The sequence below is a fragment of the Pseudochaenichthys georgianus genome, chromosome 5 (assembly GCF_902827115.2).
Source record: "Pseudochaenichthys georgianus chromosome 5, fPseGeo1.2, whole genome shotgun sequence".
NCBI classification, from domain to species: Eukaryota; Metazoa; Chordata; class Actinopteri; order Perciformes; family Channichthyidae; genus Pseudochaenichthys; species Pseudochaenichthys georgianus.
The window spans coordinates 8,580,401-8,602,878 of record NC_047507.1 but is presented as its reverse complement, the minus strand read 5'-3'; the positions used below and the strand labels follow the sequence as shown (position 1 = coordinate 8,602,878).

The 22,478-nt window shown below is 43.6% G+C and overlaps 1 protein-coding gene and 2 non-coding genes across 4 annotated transcripts in view; 1 reads left to right on the top strand and 2 right to left on the bottom strand.

Moving 5' to 3' along the window:
* The window catches only part of fgd5a (FYVE, RhoGEF and PH domain containing 5a), a 35,110-nt gene extending 14,264 nt beyond the window's left edge, over nt 1-20,846 (top strand). Inside the window, exons 6-21 of one of the 2 annotated variants that reach the window (XM_034082815.2) lie at nt 3,336-3,487; nt 4,298-4,454; nt 9,734-9,824; nt 10,284-10,334; nt 10,512-10,570; nt 11,217-11,288; nt 11,462-11,530; nt 14,722-14,805; nt 14,904-14,983; nt 15,074-15,170; nt 15,830-15,967; nt 16,220-16,322; nt 16,441-16,577; nt 17,193-17,294; nt 17,630-17,784; nt 18,985-20,846. In XM_034082815.2, the coding sequence (XP_033938706.1) occupies nt 3,336-3,487; nt 4,298-4,454; nt 9,734-9,824; nt 10,284-10,334; nt 10,512-10,570; nt 11,217-11,288; nt 11,462-11,530; nt 14,722-14,805; nt 14,904-14,983; nt 15,074-15,170; nt 15,830-15,967; nt 16,220-16,322; nt 16,441-16,577; nt 17,193-17,294; nt 17,630-17,784; nt 18,985-19,021 (1,584 nt within the window). In that variant the 3' untranslated portion in view covers nt 19,022-20,846. Of the gene's footprint in view, nt 1-3,335; nt 3,488-4,297; nt 4,455-9,733; nt 9,825-10,283; nt 10,335-10,511; nt 10,571-11,216; nt 11,289-11,461; nt 11,531-14,721; nt 14,806-14,903; nt 14,984-15,073; nt 15,171-15,829; nt 15,968-16,219; nt 16,323-16,440; nt 16,578-17,192; nt 17,322-17,629; nt 17,785-18,984 lie in introns of both variants that reach the window. The other variant, XM_034082814.2, reaches the window with a different exon arrangement.
* trnae-cuc (transfer RNA glutamic acid (anticodon CUC)) lies at nt 16,819-16,890 on the bottom strand. The gene has a single exon. It is a non-coding gene; the product is annotated as a tRNA-Glu (tRNA).
* On the bottom strand, nt 17,856-17,927 carry trnae-cuc (transfer RNA glutamic acid (anticodon CUC)). The gene has a single exon. It is a non-coding gene; the product is annotated as a tRNA-Glu (tRNA).
* Nucleotides 20,847-22,478: the final 1,632 nt, after the last annotated feature.

Here is a 22,478-nt window from a genome sequence, read left to right as displayed (position 1 = left end):
GACGCAGCGTGCGTACTGTGTGCGTTTCGCTGTATCCTTACTCAACTAATACAATGATACATAAATACAATGATTCATAGCAACTCAGCTGGCAATCTGCCACCGAAAGGTCACAAAAAGTCAGCTGGGCCCTTTAGTTGTTGTGGTTTATGCACGGTATGAACTTCATATGGCCTTAAAATGGAGAATATCCCCTTTAGAGGTGAAATGACTTCTGTTAATGCGGAGGATTTAAGGTTGAGCTGCGGTAAGCTTCATACGGTCGGCCATGCTTCACCACCAACTGTTTTCATCTACTTCCATCAATTCTCACTTACTGCCTGTCAAAACCAGACCACATCACTGGAGGGAAGGGATGTACCAAACGCACCACATCAATGACGGTGAAACAGTTACAAACTAGAAGGGTGTGTTCATGAGCTTAAGTGAAGTGTTTTATTTCATTGCTCCAAAGCTTTTAAACAACATGTCCACATCTGTTTCCGAGTTGCCGTTCCGACTTAAGGGAGGGTTAACGTAAATGTTTGCTTTCGGAAACTACATTTTTGGATTATTTTTGACACAACACCGATGCAGCAGCAATGCTCTCTCTTGCAATGTTAATGAAAGTGAAACATAATCCGTGAACTCCCCCTCCTGATCCTCTCCTAAATGTAATGGGTTTTTCCTTGTTTTTCACCATATGCTACAGTGTAGCACATGGTGAGAATGTCACAAAATAATTTAAAAAGAAAAGTCAAATTCAGAGAAAAAAGTCAAATTTGAGATGCATTGTGGGACATGTAGTTTATGGGCAACATGCGTCTGTATATCAGCATGTAACCGTATAATAAACATATTATATTCTTTGCAAGCTCTTGTGGGGCCACATAAAATGAAGTCGCGGGCCGGATGTGGCCCCCGGGCCTTGAGTTTGACATCCCTGTGCTACACCCTTTCACCAAGTTTCATGAAAATCTTTCAGCATAGTTCTGCTGAGAAACAAACAGACAAACATAACCTCCTTGGCTGCGGTGAGCATTATTTCATTTTAATGAAAAGGGAAAGTCCCGCTGGAGACGTCAGATAGGCAACACCTTTGGAAGAACGGTGAGGAAGAGTTGCCATTAAGGTGATGGTTGCCAGTACAAATCTGACAGGTAGAGTCATTGAACCAGGAGAAGCCCATCAGTCAGCCTGTACCTTATAACCTTGAATGAGGTCATAACCTGAATTTCTTACATGTGCCCACCCACCATGATTTATGAAAGCCTGCGGTGGGCACACGAGCAGCTGCTTTGTGTAATGTCTAATTTGACGCCATTAAAACAGCAAATAATGCAAATATTATACAATGGACGCCTCTAATATTCATAAATCTGCAATCTCATCATTATGCTCAATTATACTAATTAGCTGCTGCATGCCAAAGCACTGACAGACACAAATTCTGTTAGTCAATGTGGGCTTTAAAGTGACAGTCTATCTTGAATCGTTCAATTATATAATTTTCAGTGAATTTTCCCTTTTTTATACTAACCTTGGTTTGAGTGCCTCTTGTGTAACCACAGGACCTAATTGAATCTTCTTGCCACCTTTCTAAGGTGACATTGAGGGCTTTTTTTTATCATGCTGCTGCATAATGCATTGCTGCTGTGTTCGGGTGTTATTATTCTTCAAACTTCAAACAGTGATGTGTTGAGATATTAGTTACTGTTTGTGCATCAAACAGTAACTAATATCTCAACACATCACTCATGTCATGTCATAATTAGCATGAAACTGAGCAATACAGCTGGGAAACGCTCCCGCGGTACGAACACACAGTTTGGGGTGTGAGGGGGGCGTTAAGTGAGAGGCACACATGAGCTATTGTTCCATTGTTTGATAAAAAATAACAAGAATACAAAGAATTTCCAGAGCCTGTCCGCACATAGGAAGGGAGGCCGTGCTCCTCTTCTAAAGGCCTTTCCCCGCAGCAGCTTCAACACACAGGGCTTATTATGTTGTTCTTGTTTGTAGCCTGTGACCTCGAACAGATTCTCTTTGCTGAGCTACGACCGAGCGACTGCTTAATGTTTCTTTTGACCTGCCTGATGTGAGGGAATAAGGTTGAGAGTGGACCGGGGAAATCTGGAGAGTAAAGCTCCTCTCATTCATGGATCTGAATGTTTGTGTGTAACCCGGGAGACGACCAGAGCTGTTCTTCTCCCCGGCAGATGTGATGAATGTTAACTCGTGTTCTGAGCACCCGGTGTCACCGCATTATCCAGCAGCCGGGACAACTTTATTTGTTTTATGTCTGTGCTTTACTCAGAACTAGAATAGATGGACTCCATGTATCCCTCACACACACACACACACACACACACACACACACACACACACACACACACACACACACACACACACACACACACACACACACACATATACCATGTATACATCACTTCAGGGGACATTACATTGACTTACATGCATTTCCTGGAGACTTATCCTAACCTTAACCATAACCAACACATGCCTAACCCTAACCCTTACCCTTACCCTTAACCTTACCCTTAACCTTAACCTTACCCTAATCCTAAACCTAACCAAGTCTTCGCCCTAAAATTAATGATTCCCCTCATGGGGACCTCCATTTTGTCCCCATAAGGGAGGTGAGTCCCCACACGTGACTGTGTAAACAGATTTAGGTCCCCACAAGTATAGTAATGCTAGGCCACACACACACACACACACACACACGCACGCACGCACACGCACACGCACACACACAGAGATTTCTTTATACCTTCATCTATTTTTTGTGTGGATGAATAATCTCTCTTTTGGTTTTTTAGTCCCATGTGACATAGCTCTTCATATTGGCCCTCTTAGTGTCTGGCACTGCAGCTATTAATGCCTGTTGCTTGTGTTTTATGTGCGCTGAATAGACTTCAGTGAACCTGAATTCATTGGATATCAGTGCATTTTTCGTTTCTTGTCTAAGGAGACGTGAAAAGTGGGGATTTTGTACGAACCAGCATTGCGTCATTGAGCACCAAGGTCTTTATGCAACAACACCTGTGATACTCTTGTACAAGCAGTGCCGCCTTTCCTGAATGCCTGGACAGAGCCCAAAGTGGTGCGGAGGCTCTGAGGTGATATGAAGGGAGGGAGGCAGGAAGGATGTTTAGGAGTATCTGACCTTCCTTCCGTTTCTCCCCCCTTTTTCATTCCTCGTTGCCTTTAATTTCTCCTGCTCACTTCCTTCTTTTACCTTACCCTTTCCTCCATTCACTTCTCTTTCTACCCATGTCTGTTGTTTTAAATATCCCTCTTTCTCACAAATCCCTTTTCCCTCTCCTGTGCAGGACTTTAGGTCTGCAGTGATGGAGGCGCTGGGGGAGGAAGAGGAGCCTGTGCTGGAGGAGCAGAGGTTAGGAGAGATATTGGGCATGCTCCCCCAGGTCTACACCCTCCACAGCAGCATCCTTACTGAGCTGGAGGAACGCATTACTCAGTGGTAAGAAACACCAGGGACATCACTGTTAGTTGTCCTGTTGGGTGTGTTGTACACTGCAGATGACGCCGCATGGATGTAAAGTATAAAAAACGCCATCCTCCATTCTACACTGAGGTCACGCAATAATTACTCTACGACCTATAACCCTGCTTTAAAATGCGTAGCAGGATAAAATAACACTTTGTGAGGTCATTCTTTAACCAGAAAGACGTGTCCAAAGCAGATCCAAAGGTTATTTAGAAACTAGCAGACACAATGACCATATTTACTGGCTGAAATTCAAAAAGACAGGCTGATTACAGATTAACAAAACTCCATGCATCAACAACAACATACAGACAACGCACAAATAAAACTGGAAACACAGAACCTGAAGGAATTACATGAAATAAAATAAACATAACCTAAGGGCAGGGCAGATTATGAGACGAGGAATATTCCCATCTTTATTTTGTTAAGAAGCAAATGAGCATATTTCCTGACATGTCCAACTTTTCATTTAATTTAAAATATCAATTAAAACCCTCTCACAATGACATCGTTCTAGACATTTGCAGATGTTCCATAATCTTACGAGTGATGGATTATATTCCTAAAATAGTGAAGTCACAACGAATGTAGTTTGTCAACATCATTATGGGAAATGTATGGCAACTAGGGGAGAAGTATGTTAGTTAAAGGACAATTCTAGAATATAAAATGTTTCATGGTAGACTGTCGATCTTTGCATTGATATAAATAACAAACATTCACTTTGCATGAAATGACTTGAGAAAATGTACTTAATGTTAAAATGTTCTATCTGTGCAGGGAGGAGAGCCAAAGGGTGGTCGATGTGATCCTGTCACGTCGCGAGGACTTTGGGGTGTTTGACACCTTTATCTCAGAGTATGATCGCAGCATGTTCCTACTGGAGGAAAGCTGCAAAGACAACCAGGCCTTCACCAACATCGTGAGGAAATTTGAGGTAAAACGCTGAGCAGTGAAACTCGATCCCAAGCAGACAAAGGGAGATTTTAATTGTGTCTCCTGCCAACAGTTAGTCTTTGTGTCTATTCCCATTTCTTCCTTTGTGTTTATTATTTTCCTGAGCGCACTGCAATAGATCCCGTCTTCAAAGGGGAGCTCGTAGAAGTATTTTGACAGTCACATGCTGACGGTTTGACAGCTCAAACCTCGGGTCTCTGTGTATGCAGGGAAAGTTAAGCCGTGTATGTTTCCAGGGAGTAAATATGGTACCTGTTTCCCCCGCGCCTTCAGCGGCTCTCAACTTAGATGTTGTCACCCAGCTCCACATGGAGATAATGGCCTTTTCGAAATCCCATCTATCCCTCTCCTCTCCGTAGAGCTGACCTTTCCGATGTCAATATGCACGCATATTTTATACCCACTCAACACCAAATACTCATTCTTTGTCCAGCATGGATCCCGTCATCCTTTTCGCTCCCTGGAGAGCAGGAAAGTGGGATTTTGGTGTCAAGATCAAAATTCATAGCAAAGCTCATTCTAAACCCATCGCAATCATCCACAGATTGTGTGCCTGGTCTACTTTAAGCAACACTTTTGATATATTGGAAAGGAATGGGTATAGTTCAAACTGGTGACAATGTAATTGGCCATTTGTAACTAAAACACAGGATATCAAGAGAGCCCAAAGATTTCTTATTTTCATGCAGCTGTGTCCTGGTCTATAGAATTGATTCACAATTTGCCGCAGTGTGGCAGCACACAGGTCACCCTCAGTAATAACATATCCCAATTGAAAGCCTATCCTGGGTTTCTGTTTATGTTAAACATTGAATTTCACAAAGCTTCCTTCTCAACTAAGCGTCTTTCCCCCCAAATTGTACGCATTACCAGTCCCATGCTGTATTCGGATACACTTTGAGTGGCCGACACAATGCTTCCAGGCTCATCGAGGTTGATAAGAAAGAAACGGACAAGGCACCAACTGTCTCCGCTCATGAATATTCAGAAGCAGCTGCCCCTTCCAAGGAGAATGTCGGCTCTGCCAGACTTTAGCGAAGCTCGTGTAAATAGAAGAGAGTGGAGGTGAGAGATGAAGACCCTTAACCATCACAATTATCTTTAGTTTCACTAGCATGAACCACGCCACAACAATATGATGTTTGTAAGTTTATTGGGTTAACATGTAAATGATGTGAGGGGGTGAAGGGGTGGTCTGGGAGGACGAGCTGTGGTCCGTGCAGTGGGAGACTCAGAGTGGGGGTTCCGTCTCCGGCATAATCTGCGTGGGCTGATTACGGGTCCCCAGACGGTACCTGGAATTAGATGTTAGAATACACGGTATATGAATATAGATGTTGATGGGCAGAGGATGTTGGGATGAAGGGATGTAGGGATGAGGGGTGTAGGGATGAGGGGTGTAGGGATGAGGGATGGAGGGATGAGGGGTGTAGGGATGAGGGATGTAGGGATGAGGGGTGTAGGGATGAGGGATGAGGGATGAGGGATGAGGGATGGAGGGATGAGGGGTGTAGGGATGAGGGATGGAGGGATGAGGGGTGTAGGGATGAGGGGTGGAGGGATGAGGGATGTAGGGGTGAGGGATGTAGGGATGTAGGGATGAGGGATGAGGGATGGAGGGATGAGGGGTGTAGGGATGAGGGGTGTAGGGATGAGGGATGGAGGGATGAGGGGTGTAGGGATGAGGGGTGTAGGGATGAGGGATGAGGGATGAGGGATGTAGGGGTGAGGATGTAGGGATGAGGGATGAGGGATGTAGGTGTGAGGGATGAGGGATGAGGATGTAGGGGTGAGGGATGAAGGGATGTAGGGATGAGGGATGAGGGGTGTAGGGATGAGGGATGAGGGGTGTAGGGGTGAGGGATGAAGGATGTGGGGATGAGGGATGGGTGGATATGGGATGAGGGATATGGAGATGTTGAGGGGGGGAGGGAGGAAGGGATGGATGGATGTGTCGCTCGGTGTGAGTCGGAAGGGGAACTGTATGGGTAGAAGGGAGAGGGAGGGTGGGTTGAAAGGATGGAGACGAGCAGTGGCCGGAAGTTTTGCCGGATATAAGTAGGGGTGGCCGTGGTTTGAGGCGGAGTTTTAGGCGTGGCCATGCTCCTGAACCTATGTTAACATTTAACCTCATATCTTACAAAGTGTCTTCGATAACCTTGATCGAATTCGTGCCACTTTATTTTAGCCTCATGAAGTTGATAATAGTCCCTTTTCTCACATCATAAACCACTAATTGCCACCTGGAGTAGCAATACATGGATTGATTTGCAAAAAAGGATAAACCCATTCAAGGACATGATCATATCTAAGGACAGAAGTATATTGTATGTTCTGCAGAAAGTATCATCTCATCTTGCACCTCTACATTAACACCCAGAGGCATATTCAATAACCTATTCTCAGTCCACCGGCAGATTCACCACACTTGCCACTCCATATACACACAGAACATTGTGTTAACATTTGCCATACTGCATATAAGACTATAATCTGAGGTCTGTCCTCCCCAACCTCCCCACACCAGGGCATTGTTTGTGTGTGATGAATGCTGTGTTGAATCAAAGCACTGCCTTGGGATTTGCAAGGCGTGTGTGATCCCACTGTAATGAGGGAGAAGGAGGGCTGAGGGAGAGCAAGGAGGATCCTACGGGTCATAGGAGACTATATGTACTACTGAGAGGGGCCGGTAATCTTTTATCTGTCGGCCGTGTGACGCCTCGTTATACTTAGTAGTGGAAACACTGATTTTAAGGTTTTTTTGTATTTGACTGCATATATTTTTGTTAATCGAAAAAAATGTTATAGGGCGTTCAGTAGAGTTGTTTTGCCCGTCTGTATTTTTACGACCGTACGCTCAATGACCTCTCATACTTGCGATGATACACAATATTAGAACTATTTTATACCTTCGATGAAAGCTGTTTCAAGACTGAACCCATTACCTCCCTCAACACGTCTTCTTCTTCTCAACCTTGCCGCTTTATTTTGCTCCAAGCCAAAGTCCAGCAGTCTAAGTGGGAGTAATTTCATTGTAGATATGGTGATGACAGTGATGAAGTAGCCACAGACTCTGATCAGATCAGAGCTAGACCTTTACGCGATTAAAGCCTCCTCTCCACAGCCAGTTCCCCTGTTTACCACACCATCTATAAACATTGGGTAACAGTGTGGTGTGTGTGTGTGTGTGTGTGTGTGTGTGTGTGTGTGTGTGTGTGTGTGTGTGTGTGTGTGTGTGTGTGTGTGTGTGTGTGTGTGTGTGTGTGTGTGTGTGTGTGTGTGTGTGTGTGTGTGTGTGTGTGTGTGTGTGTGTGTGTGTGTGTGTGTGTGTGTGTGTGTGTGTGTGTGTGTGCGTGTGTGTGTCCCCTTTGTTTGTGAGTGTTTGCACCTTGTTGTGCTGGTGTCTGATTGTGTCGCAGGGACATGTCCATACACAAATTGTGTAGATCTTGTGCAACTAGTTTATGAAATCCCCTTTCCAAAGCACATCCACTTAGATTCATATTCATGCCATGGCTTGTGTCGGTGTGCAGCCTGTGTGTGTTTTCTCTTGTGCAAGAAGCCCAAAGGAGAGGAGGAGGCTGTGCAGCAGGTGGACAGAGAGCGATAGGGGGAGAGAGTGATGGAGTGAGATCCTTGCAAAGGCAGCTGGGCAATGAGGCAGACAGAAGCTAATTAGAGAAGCAGTCTCCTTTACAACTCCCCAATTAGATCAGTGTGTGCATTTTGTGTGGATGTGTGTGTGCATTCAGCAAATCAGTTGGCCGTGAAAGAGTCTGAAAGGTGTTGGTGTATGTGTGTGTGCATGTGTTTGTCTCCCAGCACGAGGCATCACCCACTCCCTCTTCTCTCCTCCCCCATTTGGCTCGCACACCCAAACAAACCACACGCTAATTACCATCTCTGCAAAGCCACTTCCTCTGAACAAGTGTCAATTGGATGACAATTTACAAGCGACACTTGAGTAGAGCGGATGTTCTGAAACCCAAGCCGGTCTAATAATGGAGAGCTGTGTATTATAGTACTCGACGCATCATGTAGTGATAGGAGAGGAGAGGAAAGAGAGCAGAAAAGAGAGATGAATTAAAACAGAGGTTGTTGCTGAGGGCCGCAGTTAAGGAGAGAAGGATGAGACAAAGAAGAGGAACAAAAAGAGGCATCAGCTCTTTGTTTTACTTTTGACTCCTGCACTCCAGATTGCGATAATGAAGATAAAGAGTGGTGTGTTTTCCTCACATCCCACCCCTCCCCTCTACAGGCCAAATCAGTGTTATCTCATCCCCAGCCCAAGTCTGTGTGTGTGTTTATCCCTGCTTGTGTGTGGAGGGGCGCATCAATAATATATTGTTTGTGAAGGTGTCCGAGACGAGTTCATTGTGTGTCTGTGTGGGTTCTTGTCCGTGTGCAGTTTGTGTGCAGTGTGTGTGCAGTGTGTGTGCAGTGTGTGTGTGTGCAGTGTAAATAAGATGAAGATGATGTTTCCCGCAGGGCGCTATCTGTGCCTCTCTAATGAAAGATAGGACTTCATTGGATTAGAACATGCTCTGTGTGTGTGTGTGTGTGTGTGTGTGTGTGTGTGTGTGTGTGTGTGTGTGTGTGTGTGTGTGTGTGTGTGTGTGTGTGTGTGTGTGTGTGTGTGTGTGTGTGTGTGTGTGTGTGTGTGTGTGTGTGTGTGTGTGTGTGTGTGTGTGTGTGTGTGTGTGTGTGTGTGTGTGTGTGTGTGTGTGTGTGTGTGTGTGTGTGTGTGTGTGTGTGTGTGTGTGTGTGTGTGTGTGTGCCCGCCCGGTCCCCATTGCTCTTCTCCCGCTCAGGGCATGAATACCTGTCAGAGGCAATTAGATCCTGATAGATTTTCTAAAGCTCTCTTTGATTGGACCCATTTCTGCCCCCTTTCACCTGCAAATGCCTCTGTGAGGAGAACAATGGGAGTTGTTCAGGGGTTTTCTTTGCTGAGAAGATGCGTCAAGGTCAGCCAGTCCGATAGTGTCCCCGTGGTCACTCACTAGTGACCTTGACTCGCAGCATCGCAGCATTATAGAGGTCACCTTCAAAGAGATGTGGTTTTCTGGGTGCATTTCAGGAATGCCTTTTGACGATCAAGCTATATTTGTTTTAATGGTTTGATCTCAGTGGTCTACACTGAAAACAACTTCGTACAGGATATCCTACAAGATGTCAAATTCAAGCTTTGAAACCCATGTAAAGTTGTGAGATCTGTATATTTACTTCTTTTCTTTTTTGACCTCTGTGTGTGAACAGACAAGAAGCCCAGAAGAAGCTGCAATCCCACTGAAACACCAGCTGCTGCAGGTCATAGTGAGAGTGCTTCAATATCGAATGCTACTCACAGGTAACAGACAGATACGCACATACGCAAGGCTATTCAATACTTTAAAGCAAGCTCAAGTCATTTTGCCTAACAAGGGCTATTGAAGCCCTTCATAACAACTATAGGATAACGTTAGCCGCTAAAACGTATAGCAGTAGCAAATAAGTTAAGCACTGCTAATGTTAGCTAACTGTAAGTGAGCCACGGTTAGCTAGGCTACTGTGTACTTAACCAAGTATCTTGAGTTGGGTTTGTTATTTCGCTCATGAATTCAAGCTTTTCAAGAAGAATTGGCTTTTTTTTCTTTTAAAACATACTCCTGCTTTTCAAATGTACACATGCTAGAGAAGACAGGTTGTTAGCATAGCGTTGTGTGTTAGCCTAGTTCTTACCATGTTGCACTATACTTTACAGTTTATAAAATCTCATTTGTTTTTTAAACCTTATTTTCATACCTTGACCTATTTCTCTCTTCTCCAGATTACCTGAACAACCTCTCTCCTGATTCTAAAGAATATGAGGACACGCAAGGTAAACCTGAACGCCATTAAAGTCATGTTTTATCACTAGTAAAAGACATGCTGACGTGCACGCAGACGGCAGCTGCTAAACATGTATCAGGCCCTATTCGTCCTCTCACAATCACCGAGTGTGTCTTTATTGAATTGCATAAATCTCTCTCTCTTTCTTTCTCTGTTTGTGTTGTAGCTGCCTTGGTAATCGTGTCCGAGGTGGCAGACCAGGCCAATGACAACCTGAAACAGGGGGTGAGATAACTCTAAAAAGACTGTGTGTGCTTATATCATTGACACTGATATATTCCCAGCCCAGCGTGCTGTTATTGAGTCACGTCATTATATTCCGCTTGGCAATGAAAAGCAATTCTCCGATGGAGATGGAGCGTAAAGAAGTTAGACAGCTGAGGTTTTCCTGTGTATCAATCCTTCTTCTAACTGACACGCAACCGTGAAGGAGAGGTCTATCCCTCTTTGGGGAGGCCGACCTCTGTAAGAAAGATGATGTCATCAGAAAGTCCCAGGTGTATCATTACAAAGGGAGCTGTGTTAGGGTGGACATGGCTTGTGCTCCTCCTCAAACATGGACATCATTTACAAACCCTCTCGCCTCTCACTGTCAAGATCCCCTGTGCCTCCCTTTGGCTTGCCTCCTCTGTTGATCACACTTGCTTTTATTTCCTCGTCTGTGCACATGCCGGGACACGCATGCACAGAATGACAGATAGTGGAAACACAGGGTCCCTCTATCTCTTTCCACCCCTCTATTCAGTTTTCCGTATCGCATCCCTTTCCGCCTTCCTCCCTTTCATTCACGAACAAACAGGGACAGTTTCATTCTTTGTCTTCGCTACCGTCCATCACTGGATAATCTCTCTCTATCTCTTTGCTCCCTCAGGAGAACTTGCTGCGTCTGGTCCACATCGAATACAGCGTGAAGGGCAAGAGGGACCTCCTGAAGCCCGGAAGGGTGAGCATCAAGTGGCCAGTGTTACTGTCGTCAAAACACAGCGACACATTGTGCTGTCGTGACGTCTGACAAACTATATTTGAAGGCCTTGACAGGGTCTTAAAACAAAGTTGACGTAGGCAGGAATTTGAAATCTTAACATGTATGTCTTATGGGTGTTGTTTCGTCTTCAGATGTTCGTCAAAGAGGGCACTCTGATGAAGGTCTCGAGGAAAAGCAGGCAGCCTCGACACCTGTTTCTGGTAATACATCATGCACTCTTTGTGACACATGTTTAGATTGCAATTGCTGGTCTTTGACATTCTGTTTTCCCTTTTGTTTGAAAATAATGGTTTGACATTTTGTGAAATACTCTAATTAGTTCAACTGCTAAGAGTTGGATGAGAAAGTGCATACCACTTCAACTATAATGAATTAACACCTAATATTTTATTTCTTCAAGTTGTGATTTAGCAGGAGGTTCCTTGCTGGGTGTAAGACAGATTAATTTAACAAGATAACACGTGTTAATTAGTCAGCTTCAGAGGTGTGGTAGGTGTATTTTTCACTTTGGGAAAGGAAAGACAGGCTTTCCCTGTTTATATTCTCTAAATTAAGCGAACCACCTCCTGGTGATCGCTTCAACTTAAACAGACGGCTATGAGTGTAATATCAATTTCTTATCTAATAATGCAAATAAGCATGCTTTTCAAAATGTCAAACTATTTCCTGTAGGATGTTAAAATCTTTCTGCACCGTACACAAGTATCGTTTGTATTAGTTTGTCTGAGCTTTTCATTGAAGTTATACCACATGTGATATTTGACATATTCAAAGAAACATGTTGGTTTCTTTTGGAACTTAACGCTCTCCATTAGGGGTTCAAATGAAGTCTTTGGGTTTGAGCAATATTTAGATGCACACTTTGAGTTTGTAATGTCCAAGGGATTGATTTGTTTGTACAAAACATAAAAATAAAGCTAGCGGGATCTGCGAGAATATCGTGTTGGGTGGAGATCGATTTGCGAGGTAGGGGAGGTTGGGAGGGAGGGCACGAAGCCAAGGCTGTAAGACCTCCACTTGGCACCACACCCATCCAGAGAGGGCCTCCCTCTTCGCTCCTCCCCTCTCCTCTCAGGACTTGTTTTCGAGGGCCCCACTTCCTTACAGGATGTTTGGTGTGGGTCACTGGATGCTGGCTTCCTGTGTATTGGGAGGGGACTGACAGCAAAGTGAAGGCCAGACACCCTGTAGAATGCGGGGTGGAGGCGTTGGCGGAGGGGGGGGGGGGGGGGGGGGTGCTACACAAACACATAACGTGATACAGAGAAGCCCACACTATTGTTCCATGTGCAATCAGTGCTGTCTCATGTTATGAATTATGCTTGAGCTACATATCCGTAGGAGCAGTATTTAGGATTTTTGGCTTGTCCTTGTTGATCCAAATTCAATACAATGTGAAGAAATTGATTTATGTATCTCTTGTTTTTATCTTCAGTTTGCCCTTACTCTCCTTCAGTCCTTCTAAACAGGATTGCAGTCGAGGGATGACTGAAAAGGGCTGGTGGCTGACGCTTGTAAGCTATTAGGGTTATATAGCCATTCCCTCTCTTGAGGTTGACGGCTTCAGTGGGTCAGGTGTTATTTATGGGCTTTTAAGGAAAGAGAATCCGAACAATAGTGAAGATGAAAGCCATCACTCACCTCAGCGATGGAGAGAAGCTGCAGCCATGTCACAAGCCTGGGCTTAACGAAGAGGGTCGGATGAGTGAGGGAAGGGATTAGAAAGAGGATGGAGAAGGAGAAAGCTGCCAGAGGGAAGACAGTTTAAATGAAAGAAGAAGCTGAATCAGAGCTTTGATTCTCTGCCCTCACTTGAGTGGGCCTGACTTGACCCTCTGGGTTGCGGCTGTAATTGTGCTGTAATTTCTCAAATTCCCTAGGGCTGGAAAGGAGTCGAGTTTGAGCCAATTTCCCCGCATTTTATTTGTATTATTGAATTTTTTTCTCCACACTCTTGTTTATCGATAATGTTTAGGAGCAGCAGTGGTTTTTTAAATATATATTTTTATTATTATTTATCACAATAGATAACAAAATAATTTGGAAAAAATAAGAAGAGAAGAAGGAAAAACAAATCTGAATGAGACAAGAAGAGGAAATAAGAAAGAATATTGTACACTACTTTGTATTACTTTTGAGTTGTTCTCTTGCCAGGCTGGTGTAAAGAGATAATTACCTGCGGATGTACTACAGTAAATGCAGACCCTATATTATGTGATAAAAGACAGTTGTGGGTCTGTGCTGAGCATTTATTAGAAGGCGCATTTGAGATTGTGTCACACAACCTTTATATATACAGTCTATGGTCACAACTCTCTGTTTCTGCACTAAAGACTTGAGCTTTTAAATCAAATTTAAATATATTTCCTTTTTTTTGCAGTGTAAATGTAGGTATTGCATTCAGGCTGGCTCAAGGGGAGCGACCTTTGAAAATAAGCGGGATCATGAAGAGTCAGGTGTAATCTTTATGGGCCTCATCATACCTCCAAGGGGAATAAAATGAAGGTTTAGTGAGTTCTTTGTAAAAAAGGAAACGTCTTAAGTGGCGACAGGTCAAGTGGGTACATGTTGCGTCTCATCTGGGAAAGTCGTTTGAGTCATCTGTAACTTGGCACTTGGCTGGTTTTCTGTGGAAGGAATCCTGGAGTAAATGAGCGACGCAGGGTGGAGCAGACGAGCTGCGGTGGCTGCAGCCCAGAGGTCAGGGGCAGGGCTCGGGCTTGGCCATCGCGCTGTGTTTTGTCTCCAACCAGTCCAGTGAACCCGTTCCTGCTGCGTGTGTTGTTGTTGTGGTGAAGGTGGCCGGTTCCACCCAGTCCTGGTTCTCAGTGTAGCCTGGGAAGGTTGGGAGGGGAGGCCTGGAGCCCGGAGCAGGGTGGAGAATTCCTGGATGCTGCCTTTATGGCCCCAGCGGATGTTTAGAGCACACATTAGGTGTGTGACCCATGATGTCATCCCTTTTGTCTGGGAAGGAATGAAATGCCTCTCGGAACACAATGGACTTCTCAGTGTGTTCAGGAGATCACAATACTTCTGGTCCGACAAGCAAATAAACAGTTTTAATACCTCATTTTGTTGTGTACATGGGAATGTTGTGCACCGACATGTGTGAACACTTTGAAAGGAAACATGATCAAAGTATGTAAGCACAGAAAGTAGCTCTCATGAGAGAAAGAATAAAGAGAGAGGTGTGTGCTGCAACGGTAGACATTATTCTCAAGGTAACACCACCACCTTGTGGCAATATGGAGTTTTGCAGCCTTGAATAGATGGGAATTTAACACATTTTTGTAGTGTGTCAACTAAGATGATACATTATGTTATTCGTATAATCAAATAGGAGACCCCTAACATAATTTGCATTTTTCCTCTTTCTATGTGTTTTTATCAGATGAACGATATAATGCTGTACACCTACCCACAGCAGGATGGAAAATACAGGCTTAAGAACACGCTGTCTTTGTCCGGGATGAAGGTAGATGCACTTCTCCCTTTCATGACAATCACAGTTAATCTCCAACTTTCTATATGTTCTGGTTTAACTGTGATGTGCATTTGCCCCCTCACACACAGGTGAGCAAACCCCTCCTCGACGACGTGCTGAACTGTCTTAGGATCGAGGTGTCTGACATCACCATAACACTGTCAGCCAGGTGAGATGATGGATGAATCAGTCTTGATGATCCATATAAAGCCTTTCAGAAGTATGAGGTATGATTGTTTCTGTGTTTCTGTTTCCTCAGTTCAGTGGGAGAGCGTGAGGACTGGTTCCACACTCTGAGTCGGGCTGTAGCCGACCACGCTGCAGGACTCTGTACGTTTGGTGGACCCTGCAGTGAGGTAAGAAAGTAAAGAGAGGCTGTTTTTTATTCTGGGTTCATAAAATATAATGTAATAATTAAATGTTTACTTTAAAAATCTGCAATAATAAGGTGTGTTTCACATACAGTAACATTTGCTTAGATATATGTAATTATGATTTTCATTTACACTATGTTTTATCCAACAAAATAATCTGCTTAAATCCCTATTATATTGCGTTTAGACTTCCAAAAACGTTTTCACTGCAGTCATTTAAAGGTGGGGTGGGTAAGTTTGAGAAACCGGCTCGAGATACACTTTTTGTTATATTCCATGGAATGCTCTTAACATCCCGATAGCAATGAATATCTGAAGTGCTTTGACAAAAAATCCATAACAAAATGTCATCTGTAGAAGCCGTAGGGCTGTAAAAAGCACGACCAATCATCTGAGCCGGCCCGGCTAAAGTAACTGGATGGCCTACCTGCCTGTCAGCCTTCCATCTGGGCACAGACTTATCTCGTGCCCTCATTGGTCATGTGCGCGTTCGTGTGTTGGAGGAGGGGCTCTATAAGGAAGATTTTTTCCACATTTTCAAATTCTAGCGCACTCGAGCTGGTTTCTCCAAAATGACCTACCCCACCTTTAACTCTGCCGATAACATTTCTATAACCACACCTGGTCCTTGCCTCCAACAGGCCCGTGAGAAGCTGTGGATGGCACTGGGTGAAGCTGCTCCTTTGCTGGTGCCGGTTTCTCATGTGATAATGTGCATGAACTGCACCTCTGACTTCAGCCTCACACTGAGACGACACCACTGCAACGCCTGTGGCAAGGTCAGACACACACAACTTACAGTTTCTGAACCGGACCTGATATTAATAGTAATATAATTAATTGCTAGGTTTCCAATAAAACCATTGTGCTATAGGTTCTTCATTTAAGGGCCACTTTTGATCATTTGTTTGGTTGCAAGTTGTCATTTTATCATATGGATGAAATATCAAGTATCAGGTCAAATAGCCTTTCTATGTCTATGTGGTGTGTATATTGTGATAGCTAAATGTGTGTATTGTGTCTCTGAGCAGGTGGTGTGCAGGTCTTGTTCCAGGAACAGATACCCTCTGAAGTACCTCAAAGACAGGGTGGTTAAAGTCTGTGATCATTGCTATACTGAGCTCAGGAAAAGAGGTGAATGTCAGCTTTTCTGCATGTACTGTCACTCGTGATGGGGATCATCAAAAAGAAAAAAGTATTGTGTGCGTCTTCCTCTTGATATGGCATTAACTGTGCATGTGTTTGTCTGCAGGTGGCAGCTTGTCGGGGGCGTGCGGGAACTCCAGCCCTCGGACTCACCGGGCCAGCCGTCCGCTCTCTGCTGTCTTCCAGAGCCTGCAGCCCCCGAGCCTGTGGAAGAGCCGGAAGACCACCTCCCCTCTCAACCAGGTCTGTTTTCATAACAAAAACAAATTAAGCTTGACGGGCCAAATTCCTGATCACCATGCATCTCAACTCCTCAACTCCAAATCCACTTCTCATTGTCTCATGGTCATGATAGATGTTTAAGTGAGGCTGGTGACAGAGTACTTTGATGGAATGAAATCAAATCCTCAGTTTCAACACACATTTCTTTATAGTTATATATGCTTATATAATCGAACCCATAGTGTCCAGTAAATAAAGTAAGTTCCCTGACCGGGAATCGAACCCGGGCCGCGGCGGTGAGAGCACCGAATCCTAACCACTAGACCACCAGGGAGCTGTGTCTGTGGTGTAAAGCTTGTGAAATGGAATGTTAGGCATGTATGACAACCGACAGCTGAAGAGTAGTGTCAGACAGCTGCCAGCGGGATCACTATATGACTCTGTCCCCCTTCATTCTCATCTTCAGGGGTTAGACAAAAAAACAGGAATGTAATGAAATCCTTCCCCTGCAATAGAAATCAGATTTGTTTTTGTTATTTGTTGAAATAATAGCTGAAACTGTCAGATAAAATGGAGATTGTGATTGTATAGTTTGTTGCATTACATTGAATCTTATTTTGGCATTTACTTCATCAGGTGTCGCTTACAGTGGAGGGCTCCACCATGAGCGGCAGCCTGCAGCGGAGAAAGAAGAGCAAGAGGAAGTGGAAGCGTCTCTGGTTCCTCCTCAAAGACAAGGTGCTCTACACCTTCACAGCCCCGGAGGTGAGGGGGCACAGAGTCTCCCACACCAGCCCCAAAACACTCAATTATATCTCAGTCATTTCCTCGCAACCTTCGTCTATCCTTTTCTTATTCTCACCTGGCCAATGCACTAATTAACACTCACATTTCCACTGTTCAACCCTCCTCCACATGACCTATGAAGGGATTCTCTGTGCTCTCTTTCTTTGACATGTGTGCATTGCTTTGTTCTTATTAAGACGTTCCTGTTATTTGCATATTTCTGTCATCTCATTCGTGTGTTTAACTTGTATCTGTGAGTTTAATGTCTTTACCTCTGGTTCCTCCAGGATAAAGTGGCTTCAGAGAGTCTACCACTGCAGGCCTTCACGGTCAAGCTGACCGAGAGGCCGGCGGGAGAAGAGAGCAGCAACGTCTTCCACCTGTATCACAAGAAAACCCTGTACTACACCTTCAGGGCGGAGGATCCTAACACTGCACGAAGGTAAGCACCAACGGCGCATGTATAAACTTTAGATGTTTCTTTATGGAGGTTCAGTGTTTGGGAAAACAGTGTTCCCTGACCGGGAATCGAACCCGGGCCGCGGCGGTGAGAGCGCCGAATCCTAACCACTAGACCACCAGGGACCCCACAGGAGATATGACTAATTTGTTGGAACATTTGACATGCACCAATCAGGTATATGCACCAATCTGTATCCTCATGAGGTTGATTTAGGAAATGCTTTTTAACGTAGTTTTAGGTAGTACAAAAAAAAATGTTTTTCCTTCAATATCGCGATGGACAGTGAACTTGTTATCGCAATATTATCGTACCGTGAGTTTTTGGTATCGTTATATCCCTCGTAATACAATTGAGAATTGTAAATTATGACACATATCTGCCGATATATGTGTTTTGTAGCATAACTTATAGATATAGACTTAGATATGGAGGACTAATACGACTTAATTTTCCATAATAAATTTAAAGCTACAGATAGAGAATCAGCACTTTTGAAACAGGCCTGAAACAGAGGGGTATACGGCATGATACAATGCATGATCTCTTTGGTATTTCAAGCCACACACTTCAGAGACACGTTTTGCATATATCCTATAATTTATATTGTTGAAAAAGAGTTTGAAAGGGGACCTTTAAGTTTAAATCACTCATCGAAGGGATAGTAAAAATTAAGTGCATACCTGGAAATGGAGGTATCTAACGTGATTGACCAATCCTGCTTTTAACATACCTCCTTGATGACGGTTGTCATTCTTTGGAATGGATCAGATAAAAACTGCAGATTTACAGATTTATCGATTAATTGTTTTGTCATGAAACAACAAACGACAGCACAGAAATTCCAAACTAAGGTAAATGTAATGCCATAGTGTGTCCACCAGAGAGCGCTGAAGAGTTCATGTTTTAACTGTGAAATGTCTGTCAGTAAATATCCTGACAATAAAAAATTAAAAGAACTGATCATAACAAAAGTTGGATTAACAAAATGACCAATTTAGTTCTGCAATACCCGGACCCCTTAACCTTGATATGGCTTCATCTTCATTTCCCATAATGCACCCTTCCCTTCATTAAAAGCAGCAGTCAGACTGAGACTACAGTAAAGTGGCTTTGTCATGTAAATTGGGTGGAGTCCCCCTTTAAGATTTGGTGTAATAAGATATTTCTCTTGTGTTTCAGGTGGGTCAATGCCATGGAGGAGGCTACTGTTTTATAGCACCCGCTCAGTAAAATGAACATGCCCTGCTGTGTGACTGTTAGGACTCTGTGGAGCACAACATGGCTACCTGCTGCTTCTGAACTCAGACCTGCTGTGGAATATTATTTGTGAAACGAATCACGAGGAGGGGATCTTAGACAAGGCTGCCACCCAATGGTAGGAAGTGGAGGATGGAAACGGATCCATCCTAGTTCAAGGAAGACTATATTTCAGGAGCAGCTTGGATACATCAAACGCTTCATCCAAAATAACTGTTTCACCATTTTTCACAAAAGGTCCCACTGGATTATTAAACTGAACATCCTTCATTTTTACTCAGTTCCTGCTTGTGTTCTGCGATGAGTATAACTTAACAAACACACGTTGCTCCATAGTAATATTTGCAGCTAGAAAAAAAGGGAAAATATTGGTCGCTGTTTTAGAACAATAATTGGTATTCTGAATATACATTGTGAAATATACACTTGCAGATATTGGAGTGAATTATAGGATTTGTTTGTATAGAAAATGCTGATGTTTTGAGGTCATCACCCCAGTGTGTGTACATTATATTTCTTGTGGAGTTTTACACAGTGTTACTATTATATTGAATTTACAAAGCTACTGAATGGCCCTCAGCATGAGATCCACTCAGCAGTATTTCTAAAGATGAAACCTTTGAAAGACTCTTTGTATTTGAATATGTATGTTTTGAGAAAAAAAAGTCAAACCCTTTCAAAGTGCCGATTGATTTCCTCCAGTTGAATGCAGTGCAATTTGCAATCGATGATGAATGTGCCTGAAATGAAATTGTACTCTTTGTTCGTTATATTATCAAAGTACTGTAGTACTGTCATGTCTTCACAAAATACCTTGATAACATTAGCTTTGTATCTACTCTTATATACTTTACAGACAAGTAACATAAGAATATATTGTGCAATTTTTTTATTAATGCCTTTCTCATGCTGTATATATATATATATGGATATGTATACACTGCTGGATAAAATCACACTTACTTAAAGGTCCCATGTCATGCTTTTCCGGTTATTACCCGTCCCCTTGTGTGTTATGAAGATTTGTCTGCATATAAACGGTCTGCAGAGTCATTATTTACTCAATATCAAGCCACACTTATTGTTTTTACTTCGGCTGTGAGTGTTTGTGTGTGCTCAGGATGAGTTTTGCGCTGTCTCGCTGTATCACCGACACGGAAACCACACCAGTAAGCCAGCTCACTGAGCAGCGAGCCTCGCAACGTCCCGACCAATCAGAGCACACTGGGCTCACAGGGAGGGGGGGGGGAGGAGCTCCAACAAGCCGTTTAGGACAGAGTGAATACACATACTTTACAGAGATGCTGTATGAGAAACCAATGTGAGTTTGGAAAATTGCACAATATAAATCTATTCTAGTAGACCTCAACAATGGAATTATGATCAGTAGAAATGGCCATGACATGGGACTAGAGAATAAAGAAAAATCACTGTTATACCTAGAATCTGCCAGTGTTAAGAGTCTTCTGAGCCCATAATGTCTGCAGAGTTTCACTGCTGTTTTAACATCATGCAACATCCACATTTTTTATCATGAATATCACCTGAAGGCTTTGTGCTGCTCCATTCAGAATGCAGCTGTACCACATGCAATCTTTCACCCGTCAAACCACATTATTTCTAAAGCACACATTTGTTCACCAAGCCCTGTTCAGCTTTTCTACCTGTTTCTTATGTGCCATACCTATAGTGTTTATGGATTGTACCTCTTGCATATAGTGCATTGTAAATGTTAATGTATATAGATACATATAAGAATAAACTCCTTTAAAAAGTTTACTTAATGTGCTTTATCACATGAAGCTGTTTCTTTATTCTAAGCATGGATGGATATCTGTACAAGCCCACTGACCACAGGCCCAGGGGCCACAAGTGCCACGGGCCCCCCTGGCCTTCAAAATGTCGTACAAAATGTCCCACAAAGAAACGTGCATCAACAAGAAAAAAACTCAAAATGACATCAAAAGATGCAAGATAACAAAAAAAGAAAACAACTCCTGGGACGAAGAATTCACACATATACACAAATATAACCACAGACAGACTCAACACAACCACAAAAAGACACAAAACAATCAAGATGACACACAATAAGAACATAAACAGACACAAGAGCAACCCAAAAGAGACACAAACAGCTAAGAACAGACACAAAACAACCATACAGAAACATGAAAGGACTACAAACGGCCACAGAACAACCACAAAGACACACCAGAAGACCACAAACAGACACAATGACACACCAGAAGACCACAAACAGACACAAAGACACACCAGAAGACCACAAACAGACACAATGACACACCAGAAGACCACAAACAGACACAATGACACACCAGAAGACCACAAACAGACACAATGACACACCAGAAGACCACAAACAGACACAATGACATGCCAGAAGACCACAAACACACAAAGACACACCAGAAGACCACAAACAGACACAAAGACACACCAGAAGACCACAAACAGACACAATGACACACCAGAAGACCACAAACAGACACAAAGACACACCAGAAGACCACAAACACACAATGACACACCAGAAGACCACAAACAGACACAAAGACACACCAGAAGACCACAAACACACAAAGACACACCAGAAGACCACAAACACACAATGACACACCAGAAGACCACAAACAGACACAAAGACACACCAGAAGACCACAAACACACAAAGACACACCAGAAGACCACAAACAGACACAATGACACACCAGAAGACCACAAACAGACACAAAGACACACCAGAAGACCACAAACAGACACAAAGACACACCAGAAGACCACAAACAGACACAAAGACACACCAGAAGACCACAAACACACAATGACACACCAGAAGACCACAAACAGACACAAAGACACACCAGAAGACCACAAACACACAAAGACACACCAGAAGACCACAAACAGACACAATGACACACCAGAAGACCACAAACAGACACAATGACATGCCAGAAGACCACAAACACACAAAGACACACCAGAAGACCACAAACAGACACAAAGACACACCAGAAGACCACAAACACACAAAGACACACCAGAAGACCACAAACAGACACAAAGACACACCAGAAGACCACAAACACACAAAGACACACCAGAAGACCACAAACAGACACAATGACACACCAGAAGATCACATACAGACACAATGGACACATCCAGAAGACCCACCAAACAAGACACACATGACCACACCTAGAAGACCACAAACAGACACAAATGACCACCATAGACCACAAACACCAATGACCACCATATACCACAAACAGACACATGACCCCAGAAGACCACACACACACAAAGACAACACCAGAAGACCTACAAACAGACACCAATGAGACACACCAGAAGACCACAAACCGACACAATGACATGCCAGAAGACCA